This window comes from Myxocyprinus asiaticus, chromosome 2, assembly GCF_019703515.2.
Source record: "Myxocyprinus asiaticus isolate MX2 ecotype Aquarium Trade chromosome 2, UBuf_Myxa_2, whole genome shotgun sequence".
Classification (NCBI taxonomy): domain Eukaryota; kingdom Metazoa; phylum Chordata; class Actinopteri; order Cypriniformes; family Catostomidae; genus Myxocyprinus; species Myxocyprinus asiaticus.
Genome location: NC_059345.1, coordinates 1,143,981 through 1,166,746, shown reverse-complemented (window position 1 = coordinate 1,166,746; position 22,766 = coordinate 1,143,981). Strand labels below are relative to the sequence as shown.

Sequence of the window (22,766 nt, the reverse complement as noted above, 5' to 3'; positions counted from 1 at the left end):
TGCTTTGAAAATTTGCAGAAAAATCAGAAGTGTTCTTTTTTTCATTATTATTATTATTATTATTATTATTGCAATCAGTAAAAACATCAAACTCATCAAATAGTCATGTGTCATATGTTGCTGGAAAGCTCTCAAAGAGTAGAATACAACCAGTTGTTTTACTCACAGATAAAAATATAGCGAGTAATAGCTAAGAATATGTCTTTGACAGTTATGTTGGTGTTGCTTATATGCTGCGTTTTTTCTTATAACTTCACAAAAAATAAACGGAACATAAATTATCACATAGAATTACTTAGAGGAGGTGATTATCTTTCAAACGAGTCCACACACAAGATAATCAGATGTATAGATCATTAGATAATCCATATGAAGCACAATGTTACATATGACCACCAGGAGATGGCGCCAAATACATGACACAGACTCAATGATGACTCAAATGACACAGAATGAAACTCATTCTGTGAACTCTCATTACTAAAATCATGTCTGCATGCTATGCAAACCTTTAGTCATTGTTGTGTTTGCATGTGTAATTAGTTCTTATATATAATTATGTTTTATTTGTTTGGAGAGGCTTTTAGACACTATGATAAATTATATTTGTTGTATCAACACAAAATAAAACCTTATTAAGAGATATATAATGTCAAATAAGAAACATAAGAAAAAAAGTATTTTGTGATTTTTTTTTTTTTTCAGCAGTTTCTTAGGCTGAGAGTCTCAGAATATGTTATAATCTACATCATTATTTTGTTTTTTTAAGTTTTCTTTACAGTGATACCAAACACTTGACCCTCGTTCCCACCCCCACCCCCAGTTATAAGCCTTTAATTTTGGGTATGCCACTAAAACAGGAAATATTTATAAACTCCATCAGAGCTTAAAGGTTGAAGTTGTTTTTAACTTGACACGACATCTACAAAATGGATAAAGACGTCCATTTAGTGCATGTTTACAGAAAAACTAATGGAAAACTGTGGATGGATGCAAAAGCGTTTTCTGTGAACAGCTCCTTAAATGGAGGTCTTTGGCCATTGTATTTGGCCAATAGTATAACACTATATAGTATAATGCTATATGGTTTATATGTACTCATTGCGCCCTCTTGAGGACTATGCAGACAACATCCATTTAAACATCCGGTGACTTTAAAATTCAAATTTTGCTAATATTAAATGTTTAATATATTTAATTTCTCAGCCCGTTGACAGCCCTAGAAGACCATAGCTTTGTAACACACTGACCGAAATGTTGGTGTTCTTTTGCTATAACTCTCAGATCTCACTCTCCATTCCACAAATTTATGCTGATGGTCTCATTTGGTGAAAAAACACACAAGAACCAATGCCGTTTGGTGTCAGTGACGTCAAACTTGGCGTGATGCATCAAGGCGTTATTTTTTTATCTGGATGCAAATGAGAACGAGATTTAATAGGCTATCCGGAGGGGAAGAACATACATCAGTCACTTGGTCAGTTTGGGTCTGTTCCTCACAAAAAGCTATTGTGATACATTTAAAGTGCAATAGGTGTTTTTTCATACAATTGTGTAGCTAGTACCTAGGGCTTGGCGATCAAACGGTATCGATATTTATCAGAAAAAATTAATTTGATTTCAATTATATCTTCGATGTATTTTCAATATTTAGCCTACGTTCTACATTTGGACGATCAGATCAGGTACATCTTGCTAAAAACACAAGCAGTTCGGCAAAGTTTTACACACAACTAGCTCACTGAATCACAGGCATGAAATCAGCCTGTTAGGAAGTATTAGCAGGCTAGCGGCTACATAACCCTGATGTCGTGGAAACCGGTAATGAGGCTCGGTAGCCGCTAGCTAGCTATCTGGCTAACATGACATCGTTGTGTACTGAACAAGACAGCACTGACGGGGCCTGGGTAGCTCAGTGGTAAAATACGCTGGCTACCACCCCTGGAGTTCGCTAGTTTGCTAGTTCGAATCCCAGGGCGTGCTGAGTGACTCCAGCCAGGTCTCGTAAGCAACCAAAATTGGCCCGGTTGCTAGGGAGGGTAGAATCATATGGGGTAACCTCCACGTGGTCACTATAATGTGGTTCGTTCTCAGTGAGGTGTGTGGTGAATTGAGCGTGGTTGCCGCGGTGGATGGCGTGAAGCCTCCACACGCGCTATGTCTCCGTGGCAACGCGCTCAACAAGCCACGTGATAAGATGCGCGGGTTGACCGTCTCGGACGCGGTGGCAACTGGGATTCGTCCTCCACCACCCGGACTGAGGCGAATCACTATGCGACCACGAGGACTTGGAGCGCATTGGGAATTGGGCATTCCAAATTCGGAGAAAAAGGGGAAAAATCCCCCCCCCCCCCAAAAAAAAAGACAGAACTGACAATGCAGTACAGATATCGACTGAACACAACAACAACTCCAACATCAGCACCATTTCAGTTTATTTATGTTCTATTTAGTTAAATGTTTTTTCATGATCCAAAGCGCTGTCACGGGCAAGAAAGAGTTTCTTGTGATGTATATTGGCAGTTGGCATTCCAGCTTTTGGTGCATTACCACCACCTACTGAGCTGGAGCGTCACAAGGAAGTCTTTCAGTGGAGTCAAACATCTGCTGAAGATGATGAAATATGCTAAATTTCGTCAAAAAGAAGTCACACACACCTTATGTAGGATTAAATCCTAAACTGAGTCTACTTTAAAGGTAGCTAGTCCTCCTTAGTTTACTTGTAAACGAACAAGTTATGTTAACATTCATTATTGAGGTCTAAAAAACATGTGGAATGCATTTCCTTCCCCCATTAATGGTATGAAATGTATATCGTAATAAATATCAGTATCAAACGATATGAGAAAACATATTTGTGATAGTATTTTTGGCCATATCGCCCAGCCCTACTAGTACCTGAACTAAAATCCTTTTATTTTCTTGCAGTCTTATTTTCAATCTACATTGTTAAATGTAAGGATCATAAAAACCTAACTTGATGAGATGTTCAATATTTTTTTGTACTTTTTGTTTCTGGTAGACGTTTCAAACTTGCGCAGAATTTTTTCTTCTGCAGAGTAGCGTCTGTCCAGCTAACCACTGTTATTAAGGCCAGGGTATACTTGTTTTTCCACGTTTTGGATCGCGCCCGGGTGACCGTGTTGACTGCAAGTAAATATGAACGCATTAGATGCTTGTGCACTATTGTGATTTGTGATGCTCTTTTAGTACAGTCAATGGCCAGCGCATACGCCAACGATGCTCACTAATGAGGGCTGCGTCTGCGAGTCTCAGTACTTTTCCCATGGTAACTTTCTAGATGAGAACTCTTACGAGGAATGGAACAACCGTAGAGACTATCGAACATTTTTCTTGTGACTTCCTTGAGATTCTCAAAGCTATTTGCGTGTTATACGTGATTGGTCAAACACATATAACATGCTGCAGCACCTTTACACCCCAAAAGTACCTACCCTGGAGTAGGAGCTAAAAATGTCCCCTAAAATGGCTTCAAGGAACTATAGTTCCTCAGGTGTGACAGCGACAAAAAGTACATATCCATGGAAAAGTACCTAAAAAGGGCTTCATGTGAACCCTTAACTAGTTCCAGGACCTATGAAAACTTCCAGCGGTGAAACAATTCCTTTTTTAATCACTATTTACTGTTAGAGCTGTGTAAAAATTCGTCAAAAGTTTTCCTTGTGTTCCACATAAGAAACCGTTTGGTCATACACGTTTGGCGAGTAAATAATGACATCAATTTCATTTTTGAGTGAACTTTTACTTCTGTTTTCCTTCACACTCTGTGTTTTTCTTTCAGTTCCTGCTGCATATCCAGGTCAATCAGTTAAGCTGTCGTCCTCTCACTTCAATCCAGCACCTGGTCAGCTCTTCACCCAGCAAACACAGAATTTACTCAAAGTGGAGCCGTCCACATCTACTAGTGAAACTTGGAAGTTCCTCAACAGCCTGACCATGGACCCTCAACCCAAAGCTGTGGCCTTCCCAAGTCAAGCCTCTGCTTCTGCCCCACTTCCCCAAGACTTCCCCACTGTTAACCTGTCTGATCTGCATGACTTTCCATTTAACACCTTCACCGCAAGACCACAGGATCCTGTCAACACCGGAACTGGAGTGGAGGCCGTCGGGAGCTCCAGTGCAGTCACCCAAGACAACCAAAACCCATTTGGCGCTGGAGCCTTCAGAGTTGACGCTTCCCTACCTGAAGATGATCTTCCAGAGATGAGCTTCCCAAGTTTCCCTGATCCGCAAGGCTCTGACGTTGACAACATTAACATCGATGACTTCCAGGCACTGCTAGGACAGAGTGGACTTCCTGGAGAAACGGGACTCGGTGCGATGGGGAATTCCTTAATCGGGAAGTCTGCGTGCCAGATCACCACGACAAATGCGGCTGGTGACGTGCTAGAGCAGTCGGCCAATCACATGGGGAACAACTCCACCTGGATGACTTTCCCGCCAAGCATCGCCAACTTGTTACAAAACGAGAACATGATGGACAGCCCATCGGCCCCGCCCTCTGCATCTGCTGTTCTCGATGACCTTGAAATGCTGAATTCGATGGATGAGGACCGCCTCATGTCCATCTTCACCAGCAACAACCAAAGCTTCTTGTCTGGACACCCGACCTAACCATTTTTTTTTACAAGTACCTTATTGAGACTGACAACTTGTGTTCAAATTAACCTTAAATGGAAGACTGTAGATAAAAACTGGGGTTGTCTTCTCTTACTTTTAATAGACTTTCATGTACAGATGAATCTTACTTGTTGGAATCCGTGGGGCGAGGTGAAGGAAACCATTTGAAGATGTTGTAGACTGATCAATCAGTATACAATAGTGGGTGGTGGTTTTGAATCATAAAATATCTATTTTCTGTTATATATCTTACCTTGTGGGGCAAAAGCAGGCTAGCCAGCTTTAAAATGAATAAACCTCTATACATCGACTCCTAAAGCCTGAATACGACGGTTGTGTAAACAAAGCTAATCACTGACCAGAAATTTCAGCATTATTGCCAAGTAACTACTAAAAACTTATGAGTTTATTTGAATAACCAATATTGAGCTATAGGTCATTGCAGATCTTTAGAGAATCTTAAGCCACGTACAGAGCTCCATTTTTAGTTTCCTACCATAATCGTTTTCCAAAGTATGTGATAATGGAGAGTAGGGCTGGGTAAAAATATTGATTTTCTGATTAATCGTGATCTTCATTTGAAAAGTTCCAAGATCAGCCCTCTACAATGGAGTCAATCACTTGCATATGCGACCAAATGTCATGTTACGCGTCTATAAATGTCTGCGATTCTCCACTGGCTGGTAAATGTTGATATTTCACTTAGCAGTGATTGAGTAGTATAGTGGTGAAGAAGTTAAGCAGCGAGATCTTTTCACTGAGAGTAAAGGTTTGGTTTGACTCATTCTGTGTAATGTCAAAATGAATCAGTACCCAGCGTTTTCCAAGCAACACTCCGTTTTGGTGGAGGAAAGTGCCTTTCTGGTGTGGAAGAGAGGCATAAACTTAGCGAAATCAATGTGTTTTGTAAGGGATAATGTACAGTCAGCTGATTGTTATCGCAAAATAAACCTAACTGGTGATCATCTTGTTTCAGCCTGAAGGGATTTCTTTTGAGATAACAATCGTCTGACTGCTCATTATCCGGCTTATTACACGGCTACTTGGCAAAAAAGTAAATAAATGGACGTGTAACATTGATTTGAGTTGAAATTATTGTATTAGCTTGCTTATAGAGATTGCACAGTGATTCGAGAAGTAGGAAAGTTAGGTCGCAATACCCGACCTGATACGTGAATGTCCAGTTGTTACTGAGAAATATCAGACCGCTAGATAGCACCATTGACCAATCAGAATCCAGTATTCCAGAGTGCCATGTAATAACAGAAGAAAACGTACTGGGCTGGAAGTGACCTTAGGCAAGGGATTCTTGATGAGGTCCGGGAATATTCAAATAATTTAGAAAAAAATTAAATTTAAAGGAATATACTAGGGTTCAGTGCAAGTTGAGCTCAATTGACAGAATTTGGGACATAATGATGATTACCACAAAAATGAATTAATTTCCTGGTCTCAGCTTGGATTGGCCTTTTTTTAGCATTTGATCAAGGCCTTAGTGCCACTCCATTTTTGTTGTGTTTATTGGACGTCACAGGTTTGTCGTTTTATGTACTTTGCTTTTTTCTGGTGATCCGTTACGAACTTTATGCTCCAGTTATAATCTGACAATATTTGGCGGTTTTTGTTAAGACTACCACTGACAGAAGACTTTTTGGTTGTATTTGTTGTATACTGACATCTACGCAACAGTGTAGTCATCAGTGCCAACAGTGTGCTGTGCGAAAGGGAATGGACACAACCTAAAGAACTGTGTGTTTTAAGTTTTATTGTTGAATTCTGTCATGTTTTAAGATTTGTACATTTACGATAAACAATCTTATTGCAATTAGGAAATGTGTGAAACGTGTTTCCATTGTAAAGATAGATGCAGAAAATATTAATGACAGGTCATGGGTAATGCAGTATCAGTCACCAAGTTAGTACTTCAGTTATTGAACTGTTGTATGTCTTGCAATAATAATGCTGAAGCTCTATATGGGGGGGGGGGGGGGTCTCATAAAAAACTGTCAAGAACATATCCAGGTTTTTTCACCCAAAAATCGAAAGATAATAAATAAAAAACTATAGTTTGCATAAATAAAATGAAGCCTATTATTAGGAGTTTAATCTGTGCTGATTGTAATTTTAAAAAAAAGTTAATTTAAAGCAGTAATTACAGTCGAAGACTAATTTCAAGTTGCAGTAATGAGAATTGGGTGACAATGTGCTTTTGATTTTGGGGTGAAACATAGAGCCCCTTGGAGTATTGGGAGGGAATTTATTTTCTGAAATAGTTTTGGGTTTCCTCGCAATAGCTTTAACCATATTATGAAAATTAACCATTGTTTACAACTATAACCATTAGTGAACTATGGTACTTGTAGTAAAACCATAATAACCACAAAATGTACCATTGTTTTATTACAGAACCCTTATTTTAACCATGATGTCAGTGGTAAAACCATAGTAATAATACAGAGCATAATCATTCTGCCAAAAATCATGTTCAGTTTTACAATAGTAACACCATGTTTTAAAAAAAACATTGTTCTTATCATCAATGGTTACTGCGGGTTTACTTTTTGCAGGTTAATTTTTATAAAGGCATGTTTTTTTGGTGGAAAACATGGTTTTGAAAACCATACATGTACCACAAATTAACAATGGTGTTACTATAGTAAAACTGTAGTAACCCTTTTTTTATGTAGTAAATTATTTCTTTTTAATTGGTTTTCCTATGTTATTTCTGTGGTTTTTCTATGAATATCATGGTTATTGTAGTAAAATGGTTCATTTTCATTTTAGGGATAAAGGCATTGTGAGGAAACGCAGAACTATTTCAGAAAATAATTTTGTGAGATTTAAACACATTTTGTTTGTATGCTATTAATTACATACTTGCTAGTATAGTAAACGTGTGCTTGTTATACATCACAAACATGTTATTTGCTCCGTAAACTCTTTAAGTGCTTTAAGCTGAAATTGGTTACATGTAGTGATAGTTTGCAACTCGCAAAGAAAATATGGTTTTAACTGAAGTGTTCAATCAATCTTCATAATATTGTACTACTTAATCCAAATATCATCCTAAAAGTTTGTCTGTGTTTTGTGGCCTTATTACAGTTAAATACAATTCAGTCTCCTTTTTTGACACGTTATTTCAGATAAAACTATATGTGGGAATATTGTACAAATTAAATATACTTTTGTACAATACTAGAGATGTAATAAATGATATTATCTGTTCAAAGAAATTGAAAAATTGTGCTTCAATCCAACAAAGTTTATTTGGCAAAATGTGTTCCCATCAGAACCCATCTGGTAGAACAAAACCTTTTTAAACATACAAAAGTTTTCACTTAACATGTTTTAAAAGGAAAACACAGGTATTTAAAGCCCTTAACCAATCATTCTGAGTATTAACTTTGATTCACACAAGTCAACATGCATTCTGGGTGATCGTACGATATATCACCTCAAATGTTAATCAGTCTGTAATGCAAAAGATTTCTGCAAAGTAGACATTTACAAGACTAATCTCCTTCAATCTTTACATAATCAAGTTAAGTCGCTCCAAGGGCAGAAATTAAAACAAAACCGAGTAGACCAAGGCTTCCTGGTGCTCCAAAGTGCTCCTCAACGCCTCATCCAAGAGTCCAACTGTCGCCAATCCAGACGGTATGGAGAGTCGCCAGCCATCGCCCAGTACGGGACAGGTACTGTTTGGGTGTACCGCAAAAGCTTCTCAGGTGACTTCTAAATTGGTGACCCTGTTGATGATGTGGGAGCGGTGAGGAACGCTCTCCAGGTCAAACATGCTCTCGTAGATGGTCGGACAGAGATTCCAACGGTTGTTCCGGTAGATTCCCAAGTACGAGTACACATCCGGTTTATTGTGGAGAACACACTTCATTCTGGAGTCCAATCGTATCACCTCCTCTTCATCTGTAAAGTTGGGATTGTAGATGCAAATCACATGTTTGGTGTCGGATTTGGGATTTCTTGGACTCACTTTGGCCGATGAAATCTTGCCGTCTAGAGTGGCTTTGGCAATGCACTCCCAAGCGCTGTCCACTTTGAAGCCCGTGTCCAAATGCATGAGCCACTTACCGTACAGGATGTTGTGGTTCAACGCGAGCTCTTTGATGGTGTGGAACGTGAAGCTTTGGCTGCTGTCCTACAGTGTTTCCCAGCTGTCCTGTATACCCTTGATGTCACATGACACCGAGTATTTCGGCCCATGGATGGCGATCCAACCCATGGGTCCAGTGCCCCCTCCTCATCTCCATGGCGACTGACCTGTGAGGGTCTGTAGGACTCTAATCACTCATTAAATTCGGCCCTGGGTGTTTTGCGGGCATCAAATATGATCCAGGGGTCCATGTCTGCGGCCATCGACTCAGCGGCGTAGCCTTCTGCCGAGAAATGTTTGGACCTCTTGGCCTGACCTGCGCCACGTCCTCGGCCTGACCTGCGCCATCGTCCTCGGCCATTGCGTTCTGTCCGGGGGTTTGGATGTGGGCACGTTTACTGTGGGATTATAAAAGAGTTCAGTCATAGAATTGAATGTAACTGAGTTTATGATCACAAAACTGTATTTTATTAATGTTTTTGGGGGATCTATAAATCAACAGCTCTTCTTTATCTGCCTGTTTATTTGTCCATCTGGATGTCTATCAACTGCGTGTGATTGCATTAGCTATTAGCTTTTCACTGGTCAGTGGGGAATTAATAATCACAAATCTCACGCTACCTCACAAAATAACCCATAATAAATCTCAAACGCCCATATGATCATTTTAAACTACTTCTCTCCACATTAAATATATTAAAAGTGTAATATTCTCACTTTTGCGTGTTTTTTTCTGGTAAAACTTTGCTGAGTCACTGCGACTCTTTCCCAGTTTTCCGCTTCAGTACTTCCGCTTCCCGCGCAGAACCAACGGACTTTATTTAAACACCGGAAGCGCGCGAAACAAACCGTAAACCCGCGAAAACTTGCGCAGTCAGAAAGTCAACACGCTGATTTCACCGTAACACGACGATACAAATCGCATAAACACACATACGGTGATCAGCAATGCTGCTTTAAACGCCCCTGCGGCTGATTTACCCGAATACAGCCGTTAATTCTTCATATATATTTAATTTAACGGTTGACTGACAAAACCGAGTCAGAGGTGCCGGTACCGGTCCCGGTCCGTTTCTCCGTTAAAATGCCGAGCAAAAAGAAGAAATATAACGCCAGATTCCCTCCGGTGAGACAAAACACTCTCTAAATCCAACATATTCAATGAAATATACGAGTTTAAGAGCATTTAACAGTTTTTTAGTGCTTTAGACTACAGCAAATGATAGAAATATAATGAGAACACACATTCATTCAGGCTAATCAGTTAGCCGTTAGCATGCTAACTGCAGTGTGTCTGAGATTAATCACTTTAATCAGTTTTAATCTGATCTAATCTGTCACTTTATGACGTCAGAGGGTGTAATGGTTCAATACGGACTCAAACTAAGATGATCAATGAAAATGATTGTGTAGATTTAAGGATGGGGTCTTTAGCATGAATGCTAACTGTAATGTTTGAATGTGTTTAGTATGTTATGATATACTGTATGATCAGATCTGTGATTTAAATATGATCAATTAAACATGTGAAGTGCAAGACATTTAAACAACACACATGAATAGTTACATGTTTCACTTTTAATATTAGGGTCAATCATGTGACATCATTATTTTACTTTAAATTAATCCAAAATACACTAAAAATGCCATTTACAAACAAGTTATTTTGATATTAACAAAACCAACTCAAAGTCAGGTGGTGTAACCAACATATGCTAGCTTTTAGAGTCCTGTGAGTAAATACAGCTGAAATTAATATATATCATATATAGAAAGGATTATTTACTTGTATTTTTATTTGTGCAGGTATATTTTTATTTTACCCCTTTAGATCCTCATGACTGTTTGTGAAGTTTAAAAGATATAATTATTTTGTCATGTCATTAAATATCAGATATTATTTTGACATTTATGAAATCTCAAATTATATATATATATATATATATATATATATATATATATATATATATATATATATAAAACTAATTATACCTTGAAAAATAGATAAAACAAAAACTTATGTTTTTGTTAACCAGTGTTTCAAGTTAAAATACGTTTTATATTCTTGATAGAAATTTATTATTTATATATATTTTTTAAATTACTTTGATAAATGGGTTAAAACATATATATATATATATATATTGTAAAGTTAAGTAAAATTTGTTTTTTATTCTTGTCTAAAAAAAAATTATATTTGTAAAAAAACAAAACTAATTTTACCTTGAAAAATAGGTAAATATATAAATTTATATATAGAACGTATTTGTCAAGGTAAAATTAGTTTTTTATTGTTTTATATATATATATATATATATATATATATATAAGCATTTTAATACCTTTTTGATTGGTTACACCACATGACATTTTTAAAGTCATTAAATTATTTATGTATTTATTTTGTAGAATTTTTTTAAAATGTTTTTTAAACATTTGTGAAACCAACATGGACACCAGGATTTCATTTCTATGATTTTGACGTGTGTTTTTAATTAGATTTTTCATTTTTATCACCTCATACAACCTTATGTCAGTGACCCGTTAACAGTGTTTTTGTATAGACTGATTATTAAATGAGTAAATGTTTCAGATGTAGTTTTGTGTGTGTGTGTGTGTGTTTCAGGCCAGAATTAAGAAGATTATGCAGACAGATGAAGAAATCGGTAAAGTCGCCGCTGCAGTTCCTGTCATCATCTGTATCCTTTCACTTTCACCTCGAGTGGATCATCACCACTGTGTACACATGTTTGTTTTGGAACCAGTTGTTTTGTATAGAGACCGGATCTCATGAGACTGGTGCTGTTTCTATTCTGCGCTGCAAACACATGCAGTAACCACATTCACAATCACAATCTGTTTATTTCTACAGTTTGTGAGAGGTGTCAGAAAGTCACATTTGACATGTGCTCGAAAAGGAAACTATACACACAGTTATCACTTTTGACTTGTAATCATGTTCAAAATATTAATGATTGATATTTTATAATTACATTTTCACTTGTTAAAATGCTTCTTCTTGAGATCAGAAGTGGAATTACATCTTGCACTAGGAAAAACGTAAATCTTTGAAATAAAAATGACAATTACTTGCATAAATACCCTTTCTTGAATTAAAACAAAACTGTATTTTTACTAGTATAATTACACAATCATCAGTCATTCACTCTTTTTCAGCATGCAATTACAGATGTCTAATTTATTTCTTGTTGAAATTTCACATTTCAGCAATGCACCTTTGTCTAGTAAACATTATAATTTTTCATGTCATTAATTACATAGTTACTGGTGCAAATATCTATTCCTGACATCAATTAAATTACAAATTGTAAAAATGCTAAAAATTTTGATATCTGTAAATGTATTTCAATATATTAGATTTTTTGAGGTATTAATAAATTAAAAAGTAAGAAAAGATATTTAAAAAGGCTAACATACTAGTTCAAATAACATTGCCAGTAGAAACCAAATTACAGATTTCAAGTGAGCATTTTAACTACTTCAATTGTTGATATCAGGAATGGGCATTTACACTACTTACCATGTAATTATTCATATAAAAATTATCATTTTTACTTGTTAGTACATACAGTAGCTGATATGTGCATTTGGAATGTCAAACAGTAAGAAATAAATTGTGAATATCTGTAATTGTGTTCAAACTGTAAATGTTAAAACAGCTTACGAGTTACAATAAACACAAAGAGACATGAACAAAATACACAGTAATATGCATAATATGAATAAAATTGTGTTTTTATTAATATTTATTTCTGAAATGAAAAATGGACAACCCTGGCTGATTTAACCCTTTATGTTCTGAGGGTGTTTGTAAAGATTTCCTGTTTCAGTGGCATACCCAAAATTAAAGGCTTGACAAAAGAAAACAAAAAAACAAGGAGGGTCAGTGTTTGGTGTCATTGTAAAGAAAACTACTTTTTAATTATATAGATGATAATACATTCTGAGACTCTCAGCCTAAGAAACTGCTAGAAAAAAAAAACATATTTGTCATTATATATCTCTGGGTGTAAATAATGTAGCTTCGAAAAACTGCTTTTTGTTTTGTTCCCAATCATGTCAACTGTATCTGAGAAACATTTTGTGTTGATGCAATAAAACAATTATAGAATACATTTTTTTTTTATTTATTCTAGTGTCAAAAAACGTCTCCAAACAAATAAAACATAATAATTGTACATAAGAACTAATTACACATGCAAACACAACAATGACTAAAGGTTTGCATAGCATGCAGACATGATTTTAGTAATGAGATTTCACAGAATGAGTTTCATTCTGTGTCATTTGAGTCATCATTGAGTCTGTGTCATGTATTTGGCGCCATCTCCTGGTGGCCATATGTAACATTGTGCATATGTAACATGTGGATTATCTAATGATCTATGCATCTGATTACCTTGTGTGTGGACTCGTTTGAAAGATAATCACATGATATGTGATATTTTGTGTTCCGTTCATTTTATGTGACGTTATAAGCAAAAACATTCAATTATCAACAATCTTTGACTTGATTATGAATTGAGCGCGGGCACTGGAGCTCTTCCTGGAATCTCTCCTGACGAAGGCCTGTCACATCACCCAGTCACGCAACGCCAAAACCATGACGACATCACACTTGTAAGTCACCCATATCACATTATGTATTACAAAATATTCTACATTTGTTAAAGCAGTTTAGTTGTGCTGTTTCCTTATGCCTATATGTGTGTTTGCAGAAAGCAATGCATTGAACTGGAGCAGCAGTTTGATTTCCTGAAGGATCTAGTGGCCGCGGTGCCTGACATGCAGGGTGACGGCGAGGAGAACCATACAGAGGGTGGAGAGAAAATCTCACGCAGGTTAGATCCACAACACATCATCCAATCTGTTTCCTGTTCAGATTCTGTTCAGTGTACTATGTTGGTGAAGCTACTTTAAAGTGGAAAATGTAAATGTGTAGTTAATAGCATTGCTACTCCTAGTTGCTCCTAACAGTGTTTTAGAGTGCTCATATTTCTGATTTGTGTTTAAAAATTTTTTATTTGTGTGTCTTTCAGAGGCCGTAAGCCGGGCTCAGGGCGCAAGAACGGTGGTGCGGGGGCGAAGGGCAAAGACAAGAAACTCTCAGGCACAGAGTCAGAACAAGAGGTAAATACCACATCAGGTAAACGTTTGAAATGGATAACTAGTATATACTGTATACTACATAGTAAGAAGTATAAAAACATTATGTGGAAGTATGCAGTGTGCTACCATAAACAGTAGTATGCTACGTTGTTGACCTTACTTGGCATGTTTTTTTTAATTCAGCATGTAATGTCCAGTTTAGTTTTGGGGCATGATAGTTAGGGTTAGGTTAGTTTTTGTCTAATTTTTGTTTTAGCTTATATCTTTTAAACTTTAATCTCACCACAGGCGTAACTGAGTTTGGCGTCTGAATTTAATGTGATGAGAGAGAGAGACTGGATATCATAAAATGATGCAGAGTTTTTATTTTTATTGCTATATATAATCCTGCAGTGCAAACATTGATATTGTTTTGTCTCCAGGATGATTCAGAGGACAGTGAGACAGATGGAGAAGATGACGAGGAAGTGTCTCAATCCAGCACAAACATGCAGCCTACTGCATACTACAACAGGTTCATCCATACATACTTATTATGGATATTAAAGCAGGAAGCATGCATTACAGGGTAGTTTGGCACAGTCTGAAGCGGACCTTTTAACCGTGGTAAAATCACTGTAACTCACGGCCTCGAGTGGCTTGTTGCTTTTATAAAATGCCAGCACAAATTTTTCAGTAGTGTGACCGCATTTTAACCAAACTGCAACTCTTTTCATCGAGTAGCAGTGTGATGTGTGAAACTGAATGGTTTAATGTGCTAATAATCAAACCGCCTCTCCTGTTTCTCTCATATGAAGCATTTAGGAAGTCCAAATCATTTTAGGAAATGAGTTCATTCGTTAATCGAGCGGTACACAAAGTCAGAATGAGCAAAGTAAATGACTTGATTTACCTTCCGGATGAACTGATTCACTAAAATTAATCAGAATAACTGAAGGCAAAGATTAATATCATATATCATAAATGAAAAATAATTATATGTGTATATACACCGATCAGCCACGACAAGGCGTTGCATGGATTGTTGGTGCCAGATGAGCTGGTTTGAGTATTTCTGTAACTGCTGATCTCCTGGGATTTTCACACACAACGGTCTCTAGAATTTACTCAGAATGGTGCCCAAATGCGGGTTGAGATGCAGGTTGGCACGGTTTGGGTGCATGAGGGGGACCTACACAATATTAGGCAGGTTGTGGCTGATCGGTGTGTGTATGTGTGTGTGTATATATATATATATATATATATATATACACACACACACACACACACACACACAGCACTGTGCAAAAGTTTTAGGCACAAAAGGTGTGTCAAAAAACATTTGTATTAAGATGGTTATTTATATCTTCAGCTTTAGTGTGTCAATAGGAAATATAAATGTTAGACTCCCAAACATTACTTTTGCGAATAGAATAGAAGAACAGGCAGCCCTGCAACAAATGTCATGGCCCCCACAAGGGGTTACATGATGAGACAGAAATTGAAACTATCTGCCAACAACCAAGAAAAACTGTGTCCAGGTGTACCTAGGATGATGTTAATTGATAAATGAAAACTATTTATGGCATTATTTTTGAAGACATCCTCACTATGCAACATTTTTCACAAGTGCCTAAAACATTTTCACAGTACTGTGTGTGTGTGTGTGTATGTATATATATATATATATATATATATATATATATATATATATATATATATATATATATACACACACACACACACATACATATATACATACAGTTGAAGTTAGAAGTTTACATTAGGTTGATGTAATTAAAACAAATGTTTTAACCACTCCACAGATTTCATATTAGCAAACTGTAGTTTTGGCAAGTCGTTTAGGACATCTACTTTGTGCACACAAGTAATTCTTCCAACAATTGTTTACAGACCGATTGTTTCACTTTTAATTGACTATATCACAATTCCAGTGGGTCAGAAGTTTACATACACTAAGTTAACTGTGCCTTTAAGCAGCTTGGACAGTTCTAGAAACTGATGTCAAGCCTTTAGACAATTAGCCAATTAGATTTCGATAGGCTAATTGGCTAATTAGAGTCAATTGGAGGTGTACCTGTGGATGTATTTTAAGGCCTACCTTCAAACTCAGTGTCTCTTTGCTTGACATCATGGGAAAATCAAAAGAAATCAGTCAAGAACTAAGAAAAAAATGTGGACCTCCACAAGTCTGGTTCATCCTTGGTAGCAATATCCAAACACCCAAAGGTACCACGTTCATCTGTACAAACAATAGTACGCAAGTATAAACACCATGGGACCACACAGTCATCATACCGCTCAGGAAGGAGATGCATTCTGTCTCCTAGAGATGAACGTAGTTTGGTGTGAAAAGTGCAAATCAATCCCTGAACAACAGCAAAGGACCTTGTGAAGATGCTGGAGGAAATAGTTAGACAAGTATCTATATCCACAGTAAAACGAGTCCTATATCTGACATAACCTGAAAGGCTGCTCAGCAAAGAAGAAGCCACTGCTCCAAAACCACCATAAAAAAGCCAGACTACAGTTTGTAAGTGCACATGGGGACAAAGATCTTACTTTTTGGAGAAATGTCCTCTGGTCTGATGAAACAAACATTGAACTGTTTGGCCATAATGACCATCGTTATGTTTGGAGGAAAAAGGGTGAGACTTGCAAGCTGAAGAACACCATCCCAACCGTGAAGCATGGGGGTGGCAGCATCATGTTGTGGGGGTGCTTTGCTGCAGGAGGGACTGGTGCACTTCACAAAATAGATGGCATCATGAGGAAGGAAAATCATGTGGATATATTGAAGCAACATCTCAAGACATCAGCCAGAAAGTTAAAGCTCGGTTGCAAATGGGTCTTCCAAGTGGACAGTGACCCCAAGCATACCTCCAAAGTTGTGGCAAAATGTCTTAAGGACAACAAAGTCAAGGTATTGGAGTGGCCATCACAAAGCCCTGACCTCAATCCGATAGAAAATGTGTGGGCAGAACTGAAAAAGCGTGTGTGAGCAAGGAGGCCTACAAACCTGACTCAGTTACACCAGTTCTGTCTGGAGGAATGGGACAAAATTCCAGCAACTTATTGTGAGAAGCTTGTGGAAGGATACCCAAAACATTTGACCCAAGTTAAACAATTTAAAGGCAATGCTACCAAATACTAACAAAGTGTATGTAAACTTCTGACCCACTGGGAATGTGATGAAAGAAATAAAAGCTGAAATAAATCATTCTCTCAACTATTATTCTGACATTTCACATTCTTAAAATAAAGTAGTGATCCTAACTGACCTAAGACAGGGAATGTTATCTACGATTAAATGTCAGGAATTGTGAAAAACATTTAATGTATTTGGCTAAGGTTTATGTAAACTTCTGACTTCAACTGTGTGTGTGTGTGTGTGTGTGTGTATATATATATATATATATATATATATATATATATATATATATATTTAAATTTAAAATAGAAAATATCATGAATGAAAAACTAAACTGAAATAAATGTTCATGCCTCTGAAATTAAAACAACATATTTTTGGTCTGTCATGATTTTAAATGCAGCTGTATTGAAACATGAGAATGACACTAGATGACAATTACAGAAGGACGTTTGAGCACATTGCATTTGCAACACAGCAGTAATCAAACAAAACAGACGTGTGTGGGTCTTTCGGTTCCGTTAACGGTTCTCGAACATGCATTTTTCCATTGATGCAGTCAGGACATCATACTAAAATACTGACACTTATTTACAGATTGGATATTGAATTACATATTTAAATGTACTGAAAACTAGATTAGATTAGAAAATACTGAGAAACTAAAACTAACAAACGACTAGTGCTGCAACAACTAATCGATCATAAACAACGAATTTCATTATCAATTAGTTAGAAATGTGTGGCACGGAGGAGCTCTGTCTGTGATGTCACTTTACAGTAGCAAAAAAATGTGTTAGCATGATAACTTGTTTGAAAAATGAGTGAGACAAGTTGAAGCAGAAAAAACAGGACCCAATATGTCCAGTGCACGAACACTTTATCAACACTTCAAAGAAGATCAGAATACAGTTTAATGTGTTACTGCGTCAGGTGCTTTGACAGAGTGATTGTGCTGTTTAATGCGCGTAAGACTTGTTTCTCTCCAGCGCATAATTTACATTTTACTGCTATTTTCTATGTTTTGTAATGTATACATGTTATGAATTCAAGATCAGGCGCCTATTTCTGTTTGTCTTTACCACAAACAAGTCTCCGTTAAACTTCACTATGCAAGCAAGCGCATCCATGTCAATCAAACTGGGAGCGCAATCATTTCGATAAAACTCGTGCAACATCGTACCTTGATTTCAGTTTCAGTGTAATCAGTCGTACAGCTTTCATGGATATCACACTGATGTCTCTGAGGTCAAAGTGTGCCAGTTTTTGAAGTGTTTTAGATGGTTTCCTCTCATCATATGAGTGCATGTAAGACAGTGAGCACCACCGGGATGAGACTTTTCAGCACGAGTGAATCTGATGATTGTACTATAGTATATTAAACTGAATGCTGAATATAATGTATAATAATGCTAAGGGTCCTGATATTTGATAGTCCTGATATTGCCAAATGTATTGTCTGATTTCACCAGTATATTTATACTGTGGCAAATTATTAAATTATTTTACTGGATAAGCAAACACTACCATTAAAAATTTATTTTTGAAAAGAATACTTTAGAAACATGTAATCCGTGACAGTACTTTAAAATGTACAATATGAATTTTAAATACTTAAAATGTATGTAATCAGTGACTGTATACAAGCATATGTATCTTATGTATGTATCTAATTATGTATTTTTCAACAGGGCAGAATTGTTTTTATATTCTGGTGTCACCATTGCCCTCCGCTGGGCTGATTTTTAGTTCCACTTCTAACCTGATGAATCATTTTACACTTTAATGAACAGTATTTAAATTAAAGCTTAAAAGTAAAGGAAAATAATTGTGCATTTTCCTAAAAGTAATAATAACAAACTTTTAACGATTCAGGCTTTAAAGTTTAAGTTTAAAGTTTTGTGACTACCACACCTGGAGTCGCGAGTTTGAATCCAGGGTGTGCTGAGTGACTCCAGCCAGGTCTCCTAAGCAACCAAATTGGCCCTGTTGCTAGGGAGGGTTGAGTCACATGGGGTAACCTCCTCATGGTCGCTATAATGTGGTTCTCGCTCTCAATGGGGCGTGTGGTAAGTTGTGTGTGGATCGCGGAGAGTAGCATGAGTCTCCACATGCTGTGAGTCTCCGTGGTGTCATGCACAACGAGTCACGTGAAAAGATGCACGGACTGACGGTCTCAGAAGCGGAGGCAACTGAGACTTGTCCTCCGCCTCCCGGATTAAGTTGAGTAACCGCGCCACCACGAGGACCTACTAAGTAGTGGGAATTGGGCATTCTAAATTGGGAGAAAAGGGGATAAAAATTACAATATTAATAAAAAAACACTTTTTAAAGTTTCAAGTTTTGTGATAGTATCATTGTCGATTCAGTACGTTGAATCGAACCAAATCCTAACGCCCTTTTATAATTTTTCTTTTTTAACATTTTAATAAAATACAGAAAATAAAATGTTGTTTTGTTAAATCCGAGTAATCGAGAAATAATCGTTAGTTTCAGCCCTACAAACGACAACAAAACTAAATTGAGGTGACAAAATAGAAATTTAATTTACGTTTTCATTTACATTCATGCATTTGGCAGATGCTTTATCCAAAGCGACTCATTCAGTGTATACATGTTTTACTTTCCCTGAGTAATGGGAAATGGGGGATCAAACCCATGATCTTGTCGTTGCTAGTGCACGCTCTACCAGTTGAGCTACAAGAACTCTGTAATGGACATTACAAATGTAAAACTATTATAACCTTGCTGAAGTCCCTGCTGCCTTTTGTTCAGAAATATTATGTTTTAATTCTGCTGTTTAACCCTTTAAGCCCTGAAAATGTTTTTAAAGATTTCCTGCTTCAGTGGCATACCCAAAAAAAGACATGGAGGGTGAAGTGTTTAGTCTCATTGTAAAGAGAATGTAAAAGTTTTTTTAATGATATAGATTATGATACATTCTGAAACTCTCAGACTAAGAATCTGCTGAAAAATCACACACACAAAATTGAGCCAAAAATGTACTCCCCCCCTTATTTTTATGATTTTACAATATATCTCTGGGTGTAAATAAGTTGGCTTGAAAAACTGCTTTTGTTTTGTTCCCAATCATGTCAACTGTATCTGAGAAAAATTTGTGTTGATACGACAAAGCAATCAAAAGTTATAGCATTACAAATATAATTTATCCTAGTGTCCAAAAACATCTCCAAACAAATAAAACATAATAATTGTACATAAGAACTAATTACACATGCAAACACAACAATGACTAAAGGTTTGCATAGCATGCAGACATGATTTTAGTAATGAGATTTCACAGAATGAGTTTCATTCTGTGTCATTTGAGTCATCATTGAGTCTGTGTCATGTATTTGGCGCCATCTCCTGGTGGTCATATGTAACATTGTGCTTCATGTGGATTATCTAATGATCAATGCATCCGATTACCTTGTGTGTGGACCCGTGTGAAAGATAATCACCTCCACTAAATAGTGGAATGTGAAATTTTATGTTCCTTTTATTTTTCTTTAAGTTATAAGCGTAAACGCTGCATATAAGCAACACCAACATAATTGTCAAAGACATATACTTAGCTATTACTCGCTATATATGTGAGTAAAACAAATAAGCTGGTTGTATTCTACATTTTGAGAGCTTTCCATCAGCATATGACACATGGTTATTTGATTAGTTTGATGCTTTGACTGATTACAATAATATGCAATAAAACGTCGGCCCATTTGAGCTTAAAGGGTTAATTAGCTGTATTAAGTTTGAATGTATCTGGCACCCTAATTAAGATCTTTAATAAACACTGCTTTGATTGCACAGTTAATTAAATTATTACTTAAAAACCTCTGTATGTGTTTTTCTTTCTTTTAAACAGTCAAGACATGCCACCCCAGTACATGCCCATGAGTGGCCAGCAGGGCGGGCACATGATGCCCATGGCTTCATTCGCCCCCCACCCATCACTGATGGGTATGGTCCCGCCAACCCCCGCGCCCATGCCACAGAAGAACGAAGACGACGAAGACTACGACTCATAGCTCCTCGACTCTTTTACATTCATTTTCTGAAGTTCTTCATTGGCTGCGAATTGTAAACGGGACAAACGAACAGTCATAAATAGCTGCGAGAAGTGTGTAGGAATCATGCAGCCACGTCACAGGAAGATGAATTGGTTCTGTTTTAATTATTTTTTTTTTTTATCTTATTTTATTGTCAATGATCAGCTATGGTTGTTTTACATAAAAAGTCGGCTTTTTTTCAGGAAAAGGACCCCTAAGTGGCATTTCTGCACTTAGGTTTTTTTTTTTTTTTTGCCTTTGCCTTTGCCTCCGCAAAGCGCCGTTTCTAATCGCCCGCGTTATGTCTTCAATGTTTTTTAGAGCATATCACCAACTCTAAATACAATTCTTCTACAAAAAAGAAAAGCTAACCTGAAAAGCAAGGACACTGAGTAATTTTGAGAATTTATTTTCTTTCGTGTTTGCAGAAAATGCTTCAGATCTGGTCGTTCGGATCATTGTTGCTGTTGGTGTATCCTTGAATTGTTTTGTAAGCGATAGGGAGCAGCATAAAGACTGCAAACAGTTATTTTGGTTTTGTGAAAAAAAATGTTTTGTCCTTTTTAATGCTAGTTTTATATGATTAAACTCCAGTAAACCTGTCTAAAGCTAATGTCTCTTGATCGGCACTTTCATGCAGTTTTTACAAGGCACAAAACAGTTTTCTTTTTCTCTCTCCTGTTAATTGGATGATAATGTCTTGTTTTATTGGAAGTAGCATCAGTTCATACCGCTGGGTCGTGGGTGAGCATTTTAAAGGTTTAAAACGCATTTGCTTTTGAGTCATAATTTCCCCTGTATGATGCACATTTGTATAAATTATTCCCTTTTGTTTTATATTTTTTAAACTCTTTTAATGTTTGCTGTGAAGTTGAAGAGAAGTTTGACAGCTCGATTTGTCTTGTCTAAATGTGTACACTGAGACTGTCTGTTCACTTTTAACATTCTCTTGATTTTGTATGAGTGAAATAAAATTTGAGGTTTCAGTATTTTGCTCCTTTTAATGTGATTTTGCTCACGAGAGATTGTGACGAAGTCAGATTGTCAACATTAAAACGATCAGTTTTTAGGCCCAAAACGTACTTCAGGATCTAGATTGTACATCGAGTGGTGACCCAACACACTACTAAAACTGTATATTGTACAAAAGTAATCAAAACTCTATGAAAAATGTATTATTGATTCAGTATTTGAGGATGAGTTCATGTCACACAAACTGTCCATGTTGAAATCTAATTTGACGAGCTTCAACACACGACCTTTGACATCAACAAAATATATGGGACGTGTTTTCTCCTCCCTGTTGAAAAGTTGATCATTCTATTTCTTTTGCTATTCAAACTATACATGATTATATGCAAAATGTTAGCACACTGTTACTCCCAAAAAAGTCTGATGAAGAGCATGTAGCTCGAAACGTCACTTTATTTCTGTGGTGAGCTCATTCAATTTATTGGGAGCAACAGTGTGCTGACATTCCCGGAGTTTTTGCGGACGTAAGTTTTGGTCATACACCTGTATTCATTATATTGTTTGGATGTGCATGCTTTCTGTGACTTTTTATATGCAAAATGTCCCTGAGTTTGAACATTTTCTTGACACGTTCACATTATATATGAACTTGTTTATATATATGCATTTGGAATGACGAGTAGAAGGAAGAGAATAAACTGATCAA

The 22,766-nt window shown here is 36.8% G+C and overlaps 2 protein-coding genes and 1 pseudogene across 2 annotated transcripts in view; 2 read left to right on the top strand and 1 right to left on the bottom strand.

The window, feature by feature from the left end:
- Positions 1-6,632, top strand: part of rela (v-rel avian reticuloendotheliosis viral oncogene homolog A) — a 32,474-nt gene extending 25,842 nt beyond the window's left edge. Inside the window, exon 11 of the mRNA XM_051645751.1 lies at positions 3,803-6,632. Coding sequence (XP_051501711.1) covers positions 3,803-4,635 — 833 coding nt within the window. The 3' untranslated portion in view covers positions 4,636-6,632. The remainder of the gene's footprint in view (positions 1-3,802) is intronic.
- LOC127411273 (UPF0696 protein C11orf68 homolog) lies at positions 5,823-9,144 on the bottom strand (annotated as a pseudogene).
- A 491-nt stretch (positions 9,145-9,635) lies between these two features.
- Positions 9,636-22,766, top strand: LOC127410823 (dr1-associated corepressor-like). Its single transcript, XM_051646023.1, has 7 exons — positions 9,636-9,878; positions 11,379-11,451; positions 13,300-13,393; positions 13,492-13,614; positions 13,813-13,903; positions 14,305-14,396; positions 20,905-22,766. Exons 1-7 carry the CDS (start codon positions 9,837-9,839, stop codon positions 21,065-21,067), a joined length of 678 nt encoding a protein of 225 aa, XP_051501983.1. The 5' UTR covers positions 9,636-9,836; the 3' UTR covers positions 21,068-22,766.